At 41.6% G+C, this 21,297-nt stretch overlaps 1 protein-coding gene across 2 annotated transcripts in view; it reads right to left on the bottom strand.

Moving 5' to 3' along the window:
* cdh8 (cadherin 8) overlaps positions 1 to 21,297 on the bottom strand; it is a 90,856-nt gene that overhangs the window by 50,122 nt on the left and 19,437 nt on the right. For both annotated transcript variants that reach the window (XM_076736513.1, XM_076736434.1), the window contains exon 3: positions 5,146 to 5,440. In XM_076736513.1, coding sequence (XP_076592628.1) covers positions 5,146 to 5,440 — 295 coding nt within the window. The remainder of the gene's footprint in view (positions 1 to 5,145; positions 5,441 to 21,297) is intronic.

Raw genomic sequence — 21,297 nt, 5'->3', positions numbered from 1 at the left:
ATTTTTATAGATCATCTGGCCCAAGTGGAGCATGAAATGCTCTCAAAATAGCTCAGCTTTCAGTGTATTGATCTGAAAGGTTCCAATATGTAGAACACTAAGTGAAGGATGTGAAATCAGAAATAGATAGATAGATAGATAGATAGATAGATAGATAGATAGATAGATAGATAGATAGATAGATAGACTTATTGATTTCTGGACCCACACACACACACACACACACGTTGAGATGAAACATGTAGCACGATTCGACAATGTTACCCTTCGTGTAGGATTATGTAGCAGTGTATCACTTATAAAACCGGCTGTGTATTAAATCATCTGTGATCACAGCGAGCTTTCCGCTGTACGTTGGAAGTGTGAGTGCTCTGATAAAGGTTTGCATCTTGCTCATTTCCATACGTCTCCCCTTGATCAAGTCTGCTCATTTATCGTCCAAATCTGTGATGACAAGCCTTTACTTATTTTCCCAGCTGCCGGTGGTGATGAGAGCGTAATCAGAAACATCATTAAGGCCCCAAATAGACGGCTTTGCCTGTTAGTCCTGTTATCCACACCCATAATAACTCCAAAAATGCAAATCAACTCCAGGTAATCTATTAATGTCACTTCAATTTTATGTCTGCACTCCAATTTAGCAAATCTTGACACATTTGGCAGGGATCTGTGCCGCCGTACAGGTACTCATTTTGCTGGGGTTTCAGAGAGTACGGCCCGTGCGAAGAGGAGAGGGGCCATCTGTCTACGCGCCTGTTTATTAATCGCCCTGATAATGAAGCACACTCGCAGTCTAACACTCCTGGGGCATCTCTCACATGAGTTCCATCCGGAAAAACAACTTTCAGCAAGTTTGTTTCGCAGTGTAGCAATTATTGTCATTCGCACCCCCTTTAGCGCAGGGAGGATGGTCTAGCGACCTTCTTCTAATTACCTGAAGCGTTACTTCAAGCAGACTTTGTAATTTCCAACTACATCACAACCCCCTTGTTAGCTGCAGAAGGGTAGCAGAGCCTCATAATTCCAGCATATGGTAGACAAACATATGGGGGAATTTGTCAGCTTGTACTGGCCTTAAAGTCGAAGACCCCATTAACAGGAAAACAGGATCTACTAATCCTCTGAGATCTGTGCAATCCATGCAAATGAACTGTCATCATGGCCAGGCGTGCACAAATAAGCAACAAACTCACTTTTAATTGAAGTGTCAGGGAAAGATAATTACCCGGAGAATACACAGAACTCACAGTGTGAAACTATGGACAGGTAGAGTTTATCAAATATTAATTTGATTAAACGAATTGATAATGATTATTGTTTTTACCCTTCAATTAAAAGAAAAGGTCACATGGTTCTTTACTTGCCTGAAGATTAGAAGCAGGTGAAAATACACAACCCCTGGATTTGTAAAAAACATCGAAAAATTAATTAAAATATCTTATGTGGTTAAAGCTGCACAAATGATGTTTTTTTTTTTTTTTTTTTTTGGACAATGGATCAAATGAGTATGTGTGATGTGGAAAGAGATCTAACGCTGCAGTTCCCCACGGTACTACACAACCCGGCCTTCCAGGAATTATATTTACAGTACACACAACAGCAAATAGCTTTTGGAAAGGCTAACGCTAAAGTAAAAATGTCACAATCATATAAGCAGAAGTGAAAAAAAAAGATAGTTAACTTAGGTTGGAACATTATTAACAAGTTGGTATCAGTGTCCCCCTTGGCATCAACTTGAAACATTTCTTTCATTTATTTACTTGTGTTGTCTGTATTTGCAGAACATTCCTTTATGTCAGCTGCAATGTGAGCTTCCAGACGTAGTGGAGCATTTTGCAGCAAAAGAGACTTTTTGAGTAAATTGTGCGTGGAGACGGAGGTAAAAGAGGAGTGAACACTTGACTTACATTTCCCAGGTGGCCAGAGACAAATCTCAGAATGAAGGCTAATGTTACTCTGTGTCTGCTGCATGTGCAACACAGCCTGCCACTGTCTGCTAAAACGTTCATCAGGTGATGTGTTAGTTTTGCATTAGATTGTTCCACTGTCCAAGTCAAAATGGCCAAAAATGATTAATGTGGCTTTAAAAGCACAATTCTCCACCTGTTTTCTGAAGTTGCTACGACATTTACATTGTAGAGATGCTGCACCACCCCCCCCCCACCCCCCCACTTTGACAGCAGCACCATGTAGTCATTCAAGCACAGCGGTCACAAAATCTCTGCAGACAACAGACTTATCCCGGCTCCTTACACTAATGAGATCAAACTCTACTCTGACTGCAAGTGTCTCCTGCAGCACAGCCACCACCTCTGCTCTCTGTGTCCTCTCATTGTTGCACTGTACTTTGAGAGACGATCCACTAAACAATTAAAATGGTTGTCACCTCCGTTCTCAGCCATTCAGGAAAATGAAAGTCAGAGAAAAGTCACAGAAAGCCACACATCTTATCCGACTGGCCCTTTTAAAGGGAGAACAAAAGGTCTTCCTCCTTCATTTCCCATTAACCTCTATGCTCCTCCGCACACAGGAAACATGGCGACCTCAGTGGCCTATGTCACATATCTCATCCGGCTGTGGGGAACGCTTCCTATGGGGGATGGTGACATTCAATGAGGGGGGGGGGGGGGTTTCTATCTAGCTGTAGTCCTCGACAGATAAAAGGTGGGTGTTGATATTTGTCTCCAGTCTCACTGATTCAGCATGGATACTCTCTTGATAAGCGAGGAGCCGGTAAGACATTGATGAAGTCTGGAGTGGAACTGACAACCTCTGTAAGTGGATAACATCGTCAAGAGAACCAGCCCGGTGTGGTCTGGATTAGATTTTTGATTATTCGACGCAGGTGGCTTCTCTCTGAGCAGAAACACATCAGCACACTCAGCATTGTCTCAACTCCATCGTCTGAAATACCAGATAATGCAGCATCTCTTAGCATGTGCCATAATTACATTTTAATGCTTCCCTGTTTCACATCGCGGTGGAGATTTGCTCGTATCCAGCAGACTTCACCAACATCCGTTTATTTACTGCTCCTTTCCTGTGGACTTTATTAGTTATCCACTGCTCAGCACACTTCCAGTAATCCACTGAGTCCTGCACAAATTCTCATTTCAGCATGATAAAGATGAAACACCACTGTAAAGAAACTGGTGATTTATGGATATGAGGCGAGAGAGATGAATGACTTATTGTTTGTTTGTCCGGAGCATCTGACTCTTCCCATAAGCCCATGAAAACTTAACAAGAGGAAAACTAGTCACTGAAAGAAAAGCCTTTCAAGCAAACAACTGAGCATTGGTGAATGTTTAATTAATCAGTAGTGACAAAAGGGAACAACAATCAACAAAGAGATGCCGATTTCCATTTCTTATGCATTATTCCCACTGACAAATCACAGAATGCTGTCAACTACCACTTTGCTCTCTACCCCATCACTATGGCTGTCCCTGCACTGCACTGCGAAAACCCTCAGAGAGATACAGTACATTTCAACTGAGATCTAAAACAATGAGCAGCAGGGATCAAGTAACAGAGTTCAGACAACAAGGGTTCACTGTTATTCTGTGTTTACATGGATTTCTTTTTGCATTGTGTTTTGTTCCTTTTTGCTTCCACCGCTGCTGCGGCAAATAGGAATCAGCTGCAATGATCATGAGAAGCTGCGGCTAAATCAGCATTAACTCAAAGAAGTGACGCAAAGGCTATAACCTACAGATGGGATTTAAGATTCCATTACATACCTAACGCCATCTGCCCTAGCATGTTCTGTCAGCTTTGTGACAGGTAACAAGCAGAAGCTTGATGAGGAAACACAATAACAAGCGCACACCGCCCAACAACAGACCTCAGCACCCTCACTGAACTCCTCCAATGTCAAAACGCCATAAAGACACACTATGATCTCCTTCCTGCTACTGATGGAAACTGTTTCTACAAGACTCCTACTGCTCTGGGGTCAGTGGTGAGGCTCCCCTGAAGAAAAACACTCAGTGTACGGATGCACGTATAGACTTCTGCCAAACCTACATGAGCAATACATTTGAATTATGTGATCATCACGCAGTGGTCATTTAAATGCATGGATGGAATAAGAATGTGAATATATGAATACATTAGCATGAAATGGAAAGTGTTTGCAGCGGTTTGTGTACCAGTTTGTGGGGGATTGAAGAACAGTCGCCTGTGGCAATTAGCATCAGTCAGTCTTGCCATGCTAAGTGATAGTTTGAGTGTAAATGCAGACCCTTTATACTTTTATTTGGCTTCTTCTAATTTTCTCTATGATTATACTAAAACATTTGAATCTTGAATTCAGAGCTATGTACACACTTTGTAAGGTGAGGTTTATTAGGCCTTGCTGCTGTTCTAAGGAAAAAAGGTCACATGACCTATTCTGGATGCTTCTGATACAAAATGAGGAAGCCCACAGTGGTTTCTGTCTCCAGTCCCTTTCCCACATAAAATATAAATATAAAATATTACATTGTGAGCTGTCTAATGTTTCCATAAATATTTGATTGTAGTGATCCCCAGATTATATCACATAACTGACTGCTCACATGAAAATGTTAAAGAATGCAATAAAAATTCCACATGTTCCAAAGCGCCATGCATCAAAAGATAGCGTGGCTCTTGACCTACGCAAAGTGGAGAAAAGCATTTTTTTAAATGCCTGCCAGACGGGTGATTGCCATATCTACATATGCATGTCTGAAATGTTTGAATGCTGCTTGTTCAGCTTCAAGTTGTTCTGTAAAAGAGTTTGAGCATGGCTCTCCCTGTGTGGCACATTTAATTTGACAATACAAGCTCACGTTTTGCGTTTGTTTGGTGGACGTCTTTGTGAGTGGGCTGTTTTGTAGAGAGTGTGCTGACACTGGGGCCAGTTGTTCAGTTGTAGCACTGAGCTATGGGTGAAGTTCTAGTGATTTGATTTGATTTATTGTTCTTGTATTTTCATTTGCCAAGATACTCATAGCAAGCAAGCATGTAAATAGGCATACTCATTTCCTCTTGTTCTTATTCGCTCATTATTTTTATGCAATAGCCCATTAGAGATCAGCCATCTCTGAAATCTCACACACTGATTAGGCTGCTGTGTACGGCGCAGAGCAGAGAGGAAGTCTGTCTATTGTGACTCACCAACAGCAGACATTTCTGGAACAGAGGCTCGGTACGGGCCTTCGACAAACTGCGGCGGATTGTCGTTAATGTCCTGGACTTTGATGATGAACTCGGACGGTGGCTCCAAGGGCTCATCTGTGTCAGCATTAATGACCTGGGCTGTTAGCGTGTACTCGGCCTTCTCCTCGCGATCCAGCCTCTTCATGGCATGAATGTCGCCTGTTAACTCGTTGATGGCGAAGATGGTGCCTGCCCCCTCACCTGCTAGGACGTACTTGATCCTCTTGCCACCCACATCCAAGTCTGTGTGTAGCTGCAATCAAAAGAAAGAAACAGATAAAGTTAAAAGGTGCAGCAGAGTCCTGAGTTTGGTCGCACTGTGCAAACAGACACGGGGGGCTTTAATGAATGCAAATCGATATGGTCAGCAGATTCTAGAAGTTTTCACTATGTAAATGCAGTTAAGTGTACAGCATGACTGTAATATGTTGTTTTTGTTGCTGTGCTTTGCGGGAACCAGTGTAGCAAGGATACTGAACATGGCTCAACATAGCCTACACTTTGCTAAATGAGGCCCACTGGGGACAATAACGTTATAAGTAGCACAGGAAATGGACCTTAGCCTACATTGTTCCTCGTTATACATCGCAAATACATCATACAAACACACGTTGTGGGGGATATTGCTCCCTACAGTCTGAAATTCACAGAACAAAGAGGTGCTTTGAATGCGCATTTCATAACACAGCAAGAAGAGAAAAGTATCAGAATCCATAAAAAATTAAAGAGGCAACTCTGCACATGATGATTCATGCTCACAAATAACTAGCCCCAAAGTTACTGGACGATACTGCATGTTCCTCATTATTTTTGTAATTACAGTTTCATTAGTTCACTAAAGCCGCATTATGTGCTAGGCTGAGTGGTTGGCTCCTGCTCTCCGCATGGGCTGAGTATAACTAATGAGTCTGACAATGCTACATAAGGCTGTTGAAACATCTGTGGACAAAAGAACGGGCAAAAACCTTCTGCCGTTTCAAGTTAAAAAGGTAAATTGGAAGGGCAGGAGATACAATGGTGTGGAAAGAAGGAGGTCAGAGAAAAAGAGAGACACCAGAGCGTTGACACGAGGGAAGCAAGGAACTTTGCTTTTATTCACATAAACAGAGAGAGCACTTCTTCAACTGTACGGCACCTTTCATATAAGCCTCTTGATCCCCAAGGTGAGTGACTTTCAGAGGGGAGGAGAGAGGCACTGAGTAGAACATTTACAAATCCAACAATGTTCAGTGTTACTGTGACATGGCTGGCAGCCCTCTTCTTTTCAGTTCCTATTTTTGTTAGTATACATGCCTCTCAAAAACACACAGCCGCACTCAAATGCACGCACGCACACACACACACACACACACACACACACACACACACACACACACACACAACCAGGCATGCTTCAAAACATTTTGTATTCAGCAGCTTTAATTTCATTTCCTGCCACAGTGTTTCAACAGAGATTCCTGTGGGAGCGTGGTTAGGGTGCAGAATCGCAAGGTAAAAATCTGTCGGTGAAAATCCCGACCTCTAAACCCCCCGCAATGTTTTTATAAGCCGGCTTTTATGCATATACTGTCTCGGAGGTGTTGTTTGCAGACACTGACAAAGCACATTCACTTAAATTGTCACACCTTGCACTTTTGTTTTCCTAATTGTGCCATCATTTCACATGAATGATGTAGCTCATTAACACAAATGCCTCGCAACATCCTGCACACTGAGAAACTCTTTAAATGAGCTAAAATTAATGATGGTCTGTCACTGTTTTTTTTTTTATCCCATGTGTGATTTCTTGTGCAAAGTGGTATGCCTGCAGCTCGGCATATATGACTACATGTGTCTGTGTTCCGCTCATGGGGGTGCAAATTGACTATTTAAGTGTGCATACTGGTTTTGGTTGTGCCATTTCTAAGATTTTTTTTTTTTTTCTTTTTGCAGCGCATCAACAATTTAATCCCGGTGTGCTTGGCAATGACACTCCACTTCCTCACTTACACTGTCAGGCGAGGTCACCCATGTACAAATGTATGCACAGATAATTTAGAATACATCTTTTCATTCCAAGCCTGCTTCAAGGTCAAAATGATCTGTCAGACTACACTTTTAAGTGAATCAGCGAAAGTTTGAACAACAACAGCTCCATGGCAACTGTGCAAAATGAGGACCATGTGACACGGTCAAAGGCTCTAGAACAAGTGATCAAGTGGACCTTAACGTTGAAACTGCTCGTCCCAAGGTCGTCAATGAACTGACTAGCACAATGACATTGATCAAGTTGCAAAACTCTATACATGCATGCAACTAAATGAGTGAGAGAGCAATTTTTGATGTTGAATGGAATTTAGGGTTGAGTCTTTTGCTATTGATGTAAGATTGTATTCATGACATCCTGATACTTTCTTAAGTGTGAGAAAAGTGAAATAATGAAAACAATACAATAGATAACAGAGAATAAAAAAAAAAAAAAAACAGTGAATAATCCAAAACCAGACTAAAGAAGCAAATTATATAGTTAGATACCATCACTTAGCTGCTATCAGATCGTCCCAGTTCTCAACCAATTTTGTTTGTCCTGCAGTTTGGAACAATTGAAAGACTTGTGCCAGATGAACTGAAGGTTCTTACTGGTTCATACATTATAAATGTCAAACAGGCTAAAGATCATGTAATGCTTTATAAACCAGTAATCTTGACTGTGCTTTTTACAGCTATGAAACCAAGGACGAGCCAAGCACAGTGCACAGAAAAATATAGATTATGACAACATGAAAGCATGCCAGTGCATATCTACCACACAAAAGGCTTACTGCTCTGGATTCTTCTTTGTGTGGACAGTTGGAACTTGAGATATCTTAATTACATTATCACCTTGTATAACTGTCTAGGTAGCACATGCCATGGTACATCGTGGCAGACAATTTAACAAAAAATACAGGTGGATGAACAACCTCTACTTAACATAAATGGCACAGGGTGAGCTCTCTTTTCAAACAGTACAGTCATAGAAGGCCAGTAATCATCACTTTGCCAGAAACTGCCACTGTTCTTTCACTGAAAGCTGAGCTGAGCTGGCTGTAACCAGCTGCAGTTCTTAACAGTGATGTCTCCTCGCTGCCCTGGTCGCCCACTTCTTCGACAGCCTTCGCACTGGAGTGCACAAATGGTCATCAAAGAGGACAATTACTTAAGGGGAGGGGAGAAAGTCTGTCACAGGTCCCTGTCATTAACCAAGTTGCCTGGGCAACTAAAAGAGCACCAACAATCAGTGACATGGACAGTGACATTCAGGAAACAAGCAGATAATGGATAAAAGCATACTGTAGTCATGATGATTATGTGTTACCTCACAAAGTGGAGTCACAAAATACCAATCCAGCGAGCACAGAGTGAAGATTGTTTAGATACACAGATCATCGTCCTGCCCATATTTTTTTTGTATTTGACTTGTAGCAGTGGTAATAGAGTTGTTAGTAGCCTGTCCTCCCTGGCTTTAACATCGAAAAAACCTTTCGATTCTCTGAATAATACTGAAATATACCATAGCCATGATCTTATAGTTTCATTCTTGCAACCAAACAAAACAGTGCGACTGTATTACTGTATTAATGTAAAGAGAATCTCATAAAGAGGAAATGATTCAGCGGGTGTACACAGACTGGGAAAGTTAATGTGACTCCTGCCTTAGCTGTTGCACTGTGGCTGTTGAAAAGACAGACATCCATATATTTTGAAGCTGCAGTTCAGAATGATAAGGAAAGCCCCGGCAGACTGAAGAAATACTCTTGTGCACGCCCATGGGCACGCACGTGCACACCTCCATTTGCCAACCACAACTCCCAATCAGGGGCTGCATAGCACTGCTTATTCTGTCAGCGGAGGAGGAAATATGCCAGTCCCTACTTTTACAGCAATCACTTGAGCAATCACTGTGTCCTAATGAGGAAGATTCCAGAGATTCTACTTCAACCCCCAAAACCTAGCCCCCGCCTCGGGCCTGGGTTCCATACTTAAGTGCAGCCCTACAGAGGGAACTAATGATTTTGCTCCTTGTCAGGGCAAATGGTAGATAGGACATGTCCTCCTCCTCTTTATGTAACCAGTAGGACTGGAGAAGAAGAGGCAGACTGAAGCAAGGAGCGGGAGGGAGGAGACGCTGTCACTGTGATGCAGCTTGTCAGCTACTGTCTGCTCGAACAGACTGCACACAGTACGTCGGACTACCTTCTCCAGATTCCTCCTCAGCTAGTCCTCAGAAAAGGTCAGAGATTACCTCTTTTGCTGAATGTACAGTTACACACACACAGTAGACTGGATGTATGCTATTTATCAGTGGAGGAGGTAGAAGTCAGATGAGCAAAGTTACCACTGCAACAACGTAAAAATGCTCCTTTCCTGCACACAAAGTTCTACTAGAATGTACTTCAAGCTCCAAATGTACTTGAAACAAACACTGAGAAATGGCCCCTGTGACTGATATATTAGTGTGCAGTGTATGGCATTATTAGATTGTCAGTTCTGACGTAACATTGTGTGAGTAGCATTGTACTATTGTAGCTGGTTATTTTGTAATTTAATTATTTTATATACATAGTTAAGTAGTTTAAGCCAGTGAATCCCAACCTATGGGTCCAGGCCCTCCAAAGGGACACAAGATAAATCTAAGGGGTCATGAGATCATTTATGGGGTTGGAAAGAAGAAAAGACAAAGTGCTATTTGGAAAATTTGCATTCATATTTAGGACTTTTGTATCATTATTGATTTTCTTTTTTGAGAAATGTTTTATAAGTTGACCTCTTTGAGCCTCGAACGGTTATTCAAAGTAAACTGTCTAAGAAGTTTGGGACAGAAATGTCGGATAAAAACGGATAAAAAACTAATACACATCTGAAACATACGACAAGATGTACCAAGTACACATTTCTTTTATGGGTATATTCTTAATGTAAAATCTTAATCTGGCAGCTAGCAGCTCTCAGATAAATGTAGTGGGGTAAAAAATATAATATTTCCTGCTGAATTGTAATGCAGTAGGTATAAAACAACATAAAATAGAAATACTCAAGTAAAGTATTGTACAAGTACCTGAAATTTGGAATGAAGTACAGCACTTTCTTTCCACTGCTGTTGTTTGTAACACTATGCAGCATTGGATGTAACTTAATGTAGCAAATGATGCAAACTGGCAAGGATGTAGAGGAGCATGAAAATGTGCTGTGTTTTGCATCCTGATGTGGCAAAGATGACGAGCTTGTTCAGCCAAGGCTGCATGACCAGACCGTGTAACCATACTGTAGTAGATAGATGCGATCTACCACATTAAATATGTAGTAGATTGCATGTTGTTATGTAAAATGAATGGGAACCCTGAGGCCATGTGGACTAGTTTACACAGTACCTTTTGTAACAGCCAGATGTGAACCTTTTTCTTTTCAGTTCAGTCAGTTATTATTGCCGAGGACTCCTCATATGGTCGATGTGACCCAGTCTCACAGAACGAATCCAAAGAATTCACTCAAGAGGGCTTCATACTGCAATGAAGGATCAACATGGGGTAATTCATTGCCAAAACTGGTAAAATTAGAGCTACCATTTTTCCCCATCTGTACAGCCTTAGGCAACTGTAGCCTAAATAGTTACTCCAGATAGACTCTGCTCAAACATGTCTGGAAATTAATTGTAGCTTCCTCCCATTTGTTGGATTTCGACTCTGTTAATTACACCTACATGAATAATCTGTAATTCTAAATATTGCAATAACATTTTGAATGTACGGAACAGATGGCGCAATGCATGATATATGATACACTTAGCTATTCTTGGGAACATTTTCCCTCCAGTCTGTCTCATGGCATGTAGCGTTTTATCACATTAGACAGAAAAGTTCCCTTCTGGTGTGAACCACAACAGACTCAATTGGAGGAAACCATATAGTGAACATCCAATGTGCTCAGTTACTGGAAATTAAAAGTCCCATTCAGAAATATTGCAGCCTGGAACTTCGTAGGGGCCTTCAATTTTTCATAGCGCATGCCAGAAGCCAGATTCGGAGATGTTGAGAAAATGTCTAAATAGCTATAAGATTAATTATTCTTTACTTTTGTTGCTAACAGATATAGATTTTTGTTCATTACTCAGAATACAACTTCAAATGCTATATTATCTATTATTGTCCTCTTGTACTGACTACAAAAGAATTAAATCCAATGGGGATTTGTGGGCATCAGTTGCAATAGAACAATAATCAATATTGCTCTTCAGAGAGGTCAAATGCAGTATTCATGGAGGCCAGAAAGGGGAAAGAGTACCTTGCATGTTTTCCTGTTCATTTGTTATCACTGCAGACACTATACCTTTATTGAGACAATGGGAAAGAGATGGTGTCATGACCCACATACAAGCAAAGGTGACAGTTCGTAATTGAAGGCAGCTCCACTCAGAAAAGGTACTGTGATTACAATCAGTACAGACCCTCCCTGCCCTGTTATACCTTCTCCATACACTCTTACTTTGTTGTAGTTGTTGTTGCCTTTGTTGGACAAAGAACTAGATCATGGACAAGCTTTTGCTTTCCACTTTTATCCTGTTTTATTTTCCTCTTGGACAATCACAAATTAATGAGACAAATAAAAACAAAAAAAAACAGATAATTTGTACTGGATTTGTGTGCAATCTGTACCAAGGTCAATCAGGGATAATGTGTTCCATGTCCATTCCTGCACTCTGAGCAATGGCACATGTGTTGCATTCACTGCCACCAGTGCATTATTGCTTCCAGAGAATAAGTCAAAGTCAAAGCAGCTACCTTCAGTACAAGAGGGTAACACAATTAGATTTAGCCACCCATGAAAAGCCTTTTGTTTGTGAGTGTGGATGCATGGGAGGATGCATTTTAATCATAGGAGGGTACAGTGTCACACCACTGAGACAGAATTGGAAATGAGAAAATAAAAACAATTCTGCATAATACGTCCAGGCTGTCAGCTACATCGGCTCTTACTTCAAGAATGACCTATTGTATGCACGCAATCTTCAGTATAGATTTTGCCGCCTGCTCATTACATCCTGTTGTTACAACAACAGAGCATTACACAATCAGTCTATTTATTGGTGTGCCTGACGCAAGCCTCAATGCCAGAAAACAAAGGTAAATAAAAAAACACGACTTCTGGTATGAAGCATTTGTCCCATTCGTGGTGGCACTACATGTGTCCTCTGAACAGCTCTGCAGACAGAATTAAGCCTGCAAGAAAAACCTGTGATTTGAGCAAAACAAATAAATAACCAAAAGAAAGAAATGTTCTAAACAATAAAGAGACAGAGCCGTGAAAAAAGTGTAAATGAGCTCAGCTACGGGGGCTGGGGCGCACATGCTGAGTGTTAAATAGAGGGAGATTTTTTAGCATTAACTTCGACTACTGTCATTACCCTACCTGTGGGCCCAAAACTCATCGGTATACACAGCATGACGAAGGTGGGTGGGTGTGGAGGAGTGCAAAACAAAACAAGCTTAATCAAGGAGCACAACAGTTTTCTCTTTCTTCTGTGCGGCTGACCTAATCAAATCAAGGAATGAGATTGATTTCACGAGGTGCAGATGGATCCCGTAGCAAGTCTAATTCAATGTGCCGGCTCTCCACTATGATGTGTGTTTTCTCGGTCCAGATGGTGCAGCTCGGGTTTGTAATTCATATTTCAACATTTTACTCCCCTCCCCCACTTCCTCCCGCCCTCTTTCTTTCACTCTCTCACGGGCTCTTTTTTTCTTTTGCTCATGGTTTAACCACTGAGTAAATGAGTGTTGATGTGGATAAGTATCACAAAGTCATCTGTCAAACATGTGATCCTGTGATCTTGTGAAATGTCACAAACAACAAATGCAGACTGGTGAGTTTCACGGTGGAGATGTTATAGCTCATGTTTAGGAAGGTAAAGCAGAAAAAGAGAGTGTCGCCAGATTGACTGAAAATGTAAGAAACTGCATGAACACGGTTTTGACTGGAGGTAAGGTCGTCTGACTTTTCTGGGTGGCAGCGGAGGGTTTTTCTGGTCCTTAATTTATGTTTCATTTCAGCCTTTCTTTGTTATATCATTAATAGCAAGATAAATAGCTACATCAAAAGGGCAACTTTCACCTGTGCAATGGCTCTAAAGTGAACTTTGCTATTTGCAGAGATCAGCGGTTCAGTCTCTGCATGAAGGTTTTATTAGCTTGTCCTGTGGTGGTGCATATTAAAAGCCCTATTAAGATATTAAGCTTTAAATTGGGATGCAAACAAGTCAAACAATATAACACTTATATTATTTTGACATGTTGTGGGGAGGGTGTCAGGAAGAGGGCTCAAAGAAAAGGTTAACAACCCTGGAGGGAACATTTTTTAGAGCTTCTTAGAGTGAAATTTGTGGTACCTGTTACTTAATTCTTAATACAGAGGAGTGAAAGGTTCAAGATTTCCCTCGGAATTGTAGTAGAATGTGTAAAATACCACAGAACTGTTCTCAAGTCCAATATTTGAATAAGTGTACTGATTAACTTTCCCCTTGAAAACTGACCAACACATTTCATGCTGAATCAAATACTGTACAATATGAGAGGTGGTGTATTGCGTAATCTCCTCTGAATCTGGGATTAATTTAGTTTCAAATAATAACAATGAAAAAAATAGAACTACTACTTGTTAAGGAAGAAAAAAAAAAATAGCGAACGAACCTGCAGGGAACTATAGTCATAATCTTGACCTAATATGCATTTCAATCTGCATGTTTGAAGAGGAGTTTCATATATAGAATATATATAGACATGCACAAATTTCCATAATTGGAAGACATGCAGTGCTGTAGCCATTCTTTGGGGCTTATTCCTGCGGAAAAATGCAGATGCACTCCACAGTGCCTGTTTGAGCTGTCAAAGTCATTGTTCTAAACCTGAGAAGCCTTGCAAATTAGCCGGTTTCAATGCCAACTGCCACTGCTGGAAAGGCATGCACTGCTGTTGTTGAAAATTCGTGCAGGTATACAGTAAGTTTTCTGCATGGGGACTTGAATAATGGGCTTTGACAGCTTTTGCTTAGCCCTTTTGTTTGTCTTATAGTAAGTCTCTAGAAAAGCACCACAGGCACTTAGGGTTATTACAGCAATTGATAATGTGCAATAAATGCTGGTGGTCCGTCAACTCTTTCTAACTTTGACAGTGAAAACCTGCTCCATCATATAAGGAAAGCTGTCTGATTTATGAGTAAGTTATGGAGCAAGCCCAATTTCTGCCAAAAAAGGATCATGACCTGTATGTGTAAAACATCTAAGAAAAGGAGTACTGATCTCATCTCCAGCTGGATCGGTATCCCAGCTACATTATTTATCTGGGATAAAGTAGCTTCTATGTACATTAGTATCTTATGCCAGCATTCAATCTCACAAAGAGAGACACGTAAAGACTTTGCATATACATATCTACTATTTTCCACATTCAAAACCAACATATCTATGGGATACGGCTTTTAATAAGCAGGTATTGGAAAGCAGCATTTGCTCAGGCCTAAGAACAAAAGGCGGTATAAATGAGGGCTTCATTGGCTATATTAATAATCATCTGTGCCTTCTCCTTTGAGAGGCCTGTGATATCGAGTATCATTAGACATGCAAATAACAGCTCCATTTTCCCGTCCCTGGGATTACGAAGGAAAGAGAGAAAAATGAAGAAGAGGCATGGCTGTGGCAGAAACAATTAAGCCATCCTCTTTGCGGAAGCACTTGGCAGCCGGCTTCAGACTGGTAAGGGGGGACAGGAGGGGTCCTTTGGCTAGGCAGCAACGTCAACACGCTTGTCTGACTGAATGTGCAATTGCGCAGAGCATCGCTTTAAGATGTCAGATCACCTTGGAGTGGACGGCAGCTACAAGCACAAGCACTCGTTCTGTGTGTCATGATGCCACTATACGTGTTTCACACTCTGTCTGGAACACAGACCCGGAGAGAGAGAGGGTGGGGAGTGAGGGAGAGAGGGAGAACAAAGGAGCAAGGAGCAGAGAAAAAGTAGACAGGAGAGCGGAGACAGTCATCTCTGTTGTCTTATGCAGCGGACAGTGATGACATGTTCCTCTTATCCCTTCCCTCACCCCACACGGGCGAATATCGAGTGCATTACCACGCCGCTCAGAGACAAAATCCCCCAGCCTTCCTCCGCCGTAGCAGACAAATATCCAAGGCCTCTCTCGCTTACATAATCATATCCTGTGGCTAAACAGGGCAAACTTTTACATCCCGTTGCACCACTCCAATAGCACAAAAACAAGACTCAGCAAGAGAAATGATTCCAAAGCCCTTCTGGAATGGTGCACTTGAGATGAAGTACAACTAAATATTTTCATACACTGAAGTAAAAGTCATTTACTCTTCCCTTCAGTGGAAAGGGGCGTGGGCATGGAAATTGCCTCTCATAACCCATTTCCCTGATTCCCTTGTTACCTTCACTTCGTTTCCAAGTTATCTTCATCTTCTTGCACTTCTTGCTATCACATAACAAAGCTACTAGAGCTGGAAAAAAAAAAGAAAAAATCAATCCTTGTCTGTTAAAAGGTTACCTAAAGAAAAGTAAGAAAACAGGTTAAGCCTAGAGGGTATTATAGCTGTAGGATCCAGTGGTTGAATTAAAGGTGCTTTTTTAAGACCAGTAAAAACAGGTAGTTTCTCTGTGTCAGCCTATAAAGGAGCGGAGAAAAAAATCATTAAACATGCCAAATCTCAATGAGAGACTAGGGATGAAAGCGTGCAGCCCACTGAGCTCACTCCATCATCCTGGAGACGAAGACAAGACAGTGAGTCAAAAAGTAAGAAAGTCAAAAGTGACTCCCTGAAATGCTCACGTCTCCTCACATCTCTCTCTCTTTCGCTCCCTTTCCCTCTTTATCACTCTCTTCCTCCTCTCCCGCTCTCACTCTGTGTCTTTTTCTGGAATCGCCCGTCGGTAATGTCAACAGAGATTTCACGGCACAGTGCCGGTGCATCAGCCGGGCTCACATTTCCCCTACCTGTGATTTACATCAGAGAAGAGGCTCATGGGGGATTTTCCATGCCAGCGAAGGGAGGGGAGCGTTGACGGTGGTGGTGGTGGTGGTGGTGGAGGTGGCGGTGGGTGAAGGCGGGGGAGTGGGTGGCTAGCGCCCTGGGGCTTGACGCAGTAAGGGACTCTAACAATGGTGGCATAGACCACCCAGCTGAGAGATGCTTTTACTGCAAAGAGAACCTGCATGACTGCATTCAGGCCCTGCTCCTTAAATGTCACATCCTCCATATACAGCACACAGGTCTGACTGAGTTATTTCTGGCATATTTGCAAACAGGAGCCTGCATGTTTGCATGAATACGACAGATTGAAGCTATTGATGTGTGGTGTTTCTGTGAGCTGTAAATTGCTGTCATTAAAACCACCAAAACCAGTGGTTTTTAGTCAGATTTCAGAATGGTACAAACTTTCTGAAACAACACCCAGACAACTACGATCAAAAATCACTCTGTTTTCAGTATAATTACTTTTTACAGAACTGTGTGTTCTGTGGGTTAAACGGGGCGCTGCCTCTGATGGAGATGTTGCTCATTTTTGGTGCATTTTTTGCACAAATCCAAACACAAATTAAATTTATCTTTGTCGTACTGAAACACGTACACATCATAAATCCAAATTTGCTTTTTTGTTTTTGTTCATTTGTTTTGTAATATGGGTGAACCCACTGACATTAAGAACCTCTATGACACAAACAGAAAGAACAAGTGAACGAACAAACAAATGAAGCCCCAAATCAGCTTGATATATGCTATGATTACATTTGAAATCCCGACATGTGCGCTGTCTGTTTCTCATGTTCAGTGAACAGGACAGGTGGACACAGCTAAGTGAAATGTGTTTCAATGGTTGTCATGTCCGGAGGTAATGAGTCGGGACACGGCGTCGGTACGACATGCCATTTGTCTCCCATAATAAGACATGAGAGCTCGCAGACTTTTGAAGGAAGTCAGCATCACAGAACGACTCCTTCCTGGAAAGACACACAGTGACGCTTGCCAGGAAACCTTTTTTTTTTTTTTTTTTTTTTCTTAGTCAGTGTGTCTGTGTGTGCCTGAATGGGTGTGTGCACACTTGCCTCGCATACTGTGTGTGCATCCTCGCTAGCTAAAATGTGTGGAAAACACAGGCTGGAGTGTGGGTTTGTGTTGTGTGTTTACGTGTGCGTTTGTGCATGAGCGCGTTAGTGCGTGTGCATGTGCGTCCCTGTACAAATGCCCCCTCCCTATTACAGCTGACTAGTAGATGGATGCTGGCTGTCACACCTGCCTGACTTTGTTCCTGCCAGATGCGGTGGGGTCACAGGGAAAGCGCCCAAACACTCATCAATCTCAACCATTGTCCAACATTCTTTCGGCTCCGGCAAAAGCTTCCAATATCCATTTAGTCGCTCCAGATGCTGGCAAAAATGCTTACATACACAGAAACGGGTGGCCAAACCTATTGACCTGCACTGTCGGCACGGGTGGATGAAAAGACAAAGGACGCCACAGGATCAGGAATAACGTCTAAGAACTCCTGACAAATAAAAGTTTCATTTTGCATTTACTCTGTGAGGTCGTCATCGTCATTAGGCTGGCAGTAATAGAAATTGAATTTGGTGTGTTCCCAAATTCTGCGAGTCTGTCGAGTGCGATGCTGTGAGCAAGTGCCAGTATACTACATGCAACCTGGGGTCTTTTCATTTACAGACATCAAAGCCAAATGGAGGAGCTTGGAAGTGACTTTAGGAGGAGAGTGGAGAAACTGGAAGGTCTAAAGGACGCAGGTATAAAACAAATCCCACGACATTGCCAACCCGTTCCAGGTGAATTTTGGAAGGAAGGGGATATAGCTGTGCTAAAAGTTTGGCAGCATATCCAAAAGCAAAATAATGTGCATCATTTTGGTCACAAACACAGCATTTCGCCTTTGTGGATGCACCAAACTCAATTACATTTGAAATACACTCCTGGCCTTATAGTCGCACCACACAAAGAAGCCAGAAAAGTAATTTCCATCATTCTGGCTCGTGCAGAGTTTTGCAGATCCCTTGGTAGGAAGCAGCGCTTGAGTAGCCAATCCGCTAATGCGAGGAAGGGAAATGGAGATAGAAAGCATAAACCTGACAAATAAATTTTATCCTGCTGGAGGTTTTGCTTGCTTCCTCTCCCCCCTAAAAAAATGTTTTTGATGAGTTGGAGTGTGAAATATTTATTGCAAAACATGTAATAGCAGCCAGAAACAGGAAAACTTGTCGCTGAGCAAACACCAGCGACTGTAATGTCCTTACATGTGGAAAATCATTCAAGTCCTGTTTGTTGTTTGTTGGTCAACTGCTATTGCTGTGGGTCACACTGTTGTGTTCCAAAAAGATGTTTTCATGCAGCAGCACATCACTTTCTTTTTTTTGATATAGCATAGTAACTCAGGGTGCTAAAACGGTGTACAAGCAATAACAGCGTGAAAATACAGCTCTCACACACTCTCCCTGCTCTGTCTGCCACTCTCTTCTTCCTCAGCAGTGTTTCTCTTAGCGTCTTGTCTACTTTTTCACTCCTCAGCTCTTTCTCTCCTTTTTTAATTCTCCCTCTCCTCCTCTGGGCCTCTTGAGACTTGGGAAATAATGTACACAAACATAACAGGCGAACGGGATAAGCACTCATGTTGCTTACGGGCGGAAGGAGGAAAAGGAGGGAGGAAAAAAAAAAAAGGGGGAGGAAGAAATCATTGAGGCTTGCGTTTCCATTCCCACACCCACTTTAATTGTGAAGAAATCAGAAAGTTGGGAGAATTCCCTGCAGTATGCAGATGCACTTTGATGCTGTCACTCACATGGTGTGGGGCTTTTGATTAGGCCTTGTCTGTGCACTGGAGGCTTATGACCACACTTGGCAAGCAGGAGCCATTAAAATCCCAGCAACTCTGGCTCCCCCCTCAGTTCCTCTTTGTCTTTCTCCCTCTCCCAACTGGGTCACCCACAGTGAGACACTTGATACTCAAGGTAACACATTAATAACTAGTACTTACTTGAGTATTTCCAATCCATGCCACTTTTTCCTTCGACTCCACCGCGTTTCACATGGAAATATCTGTCACTCCACTACGTTTTTCGACAGCTGCTTATTTTCAAAATTAAAACTCTAAAACACTTTCTGGGTTCAAAATATGATGCAGTGTTTCATATTAAATGAACTGACAGTATGTGCATCAGTTAGAAAGCTGTCAGCTCACCCACTGTGACATTAAAATACTGACACATTAATGCACCAATAATAATCTTCCAATAATGACATATAATACTACACTATAGTGACTACTTTCACTTTTGCTATTTTCAGTACATTTTGCTGCCAGAGCATCTCTACATAGCTCTGTATAATTTTAAATAATAAGAAATATTGTGACAGTATTGCTGCTACTAACGTAAAGAATGTGAGAACTTCTTCCCCGACAAGAATATGCCCAGTTCTGGCCTCATAACATCACGTTTACACATTTTCTTCAGTTTTAACGGAAATGCAGGTTACTCTGCAAACCAGAGATTCTCCTTTCTAGAATGCAGAATTAGCTAAATGCCAGCTGTAGGTGGAGAATGCAGAGACTACATGTGAGCACTGTTTACATCACCTACAGCGTGATGGGAGCCCTGGTTCTAAAAAACAAACAAAAAAAAAACATGTTAATCTCAAGTGGAAATGAGAAAAAAATAGAATAGGCGTGACAAAAAAACTCTGATTTGTTTGTTTTGCTTATTTATTATATTTATTTCAAATGATTTAATGTTTCCACCAACTAACCCTTCCCAGGACCCCAGTAAATGAGATGCACACAGAATAACTACAATGTCCCCAGTTCTCCTCCTTTTTTATCCTTTTCTGTGCATCACCACTTCATCGTACCCATTTGACAGATGGGATGGCCTTCATGGAATTGATTTTCTAGTATTGTCTGCTTCCCAAAAACTCACATTGACGTAGATCTCTCCCATGCAAGTTTTGTTCCTTGTTCTATTTTATTTTTTTGTATGTAATGTAATGTTCGACAGAACTCTGAGTCACTTGAAGGGACAAATCCTAATTGCACTTTTGGACTCTTTGGACAAAAAAGATGTTTGTGTGTGTGTCTGTGTTTGTGTTCTGCACACTGAAATCGTTGTCACTGCAGAGTAAACACAGTCGCTGTGGAGTATCTGTACCTGGACCATACATGTCAACATTTAATAAGTTAAAAATAAGGGATGTTTTCTGGCACCTTACTCTGGACTGTCCACCACCCTCACCTCTGTCCACGTACCCGTTAATTTAGACAAGGCTCCACAGTGAATCCTAAAATTGCTCTAAAATATCAGAAGCAGCAAGGATCGGGTTAACTTGTTCCTACATTGAGAAAGTGACTGCAATTAGGTGGTCAGAATCAGATACCTGACTGAAAGTGAAATGCTTGAAGGATATTTATACATCACTTACACACATTGTGATTTTAAAAAAAAGAGATGATTATGAAAATAGGTGGGAGAGAGAGTAGAAATGCAGTCACTGGTGGAGCATGTTTCTGAAGCCTCTTGGGTATGCTTATGCTTGGCAGACTGGACATGCTGTTTCACATCGCTTTTCTACGGTGGCTGATAAGGGCAAATGTGCTGTAAAAGCCCAAAACATTTCCATTAAGAGAAACATGTTGCAGCTTCAGAAACGATGCCAATTCCAAAAGACATAGAAAATCCAAAACAAATACAACAACAGAAACGTGCCGCAAAAGAGTATAACGGGCTGCAGAAAGCTAAAACTAATGCATCGAAGGCACCAACGCTGCAAATACAGAAACGATGCAGTCAAAAACACACAACCTCTGAAAGCAAATTCAAGAGCAAAAAACGCTTCATATCGAGACAACACAAAAAACTACTCCAAGCCTGTGGGGGGGGGGGGGGGTGTGCTTGTTTTTGATGGTATGTTCATTAAGCACTAAAACAGAAAACCTCATTTTACATCATTTTACATGCACAAAATTCTCATTCATAAAGATGACCTCCAAAAAAAAAGAAAGGTATAATAATGATGGGTAAATATCAAATTCA

This window comes from Chaetodon auriga, chromosome 1 (assembly GCF_051107435.1).
Source record: "Chaetodon auriga isolate fChaAug3 chromosome 1, fChaAug3.hap1, whole genome shotgun sequence".
Classification (NCBI taxonomy): Eukaryota; Metazoa; Chordata; class Actinopteri; order Chaetodontiformes; family Chaetodontidae; genus Chaetodon; species Chaetodon auriga.
The sequence above is the reverse complement of the archived record's forward strand: the minus strand, read 5'-3'. Positions and strand labels throughout refer to the sequence as shown.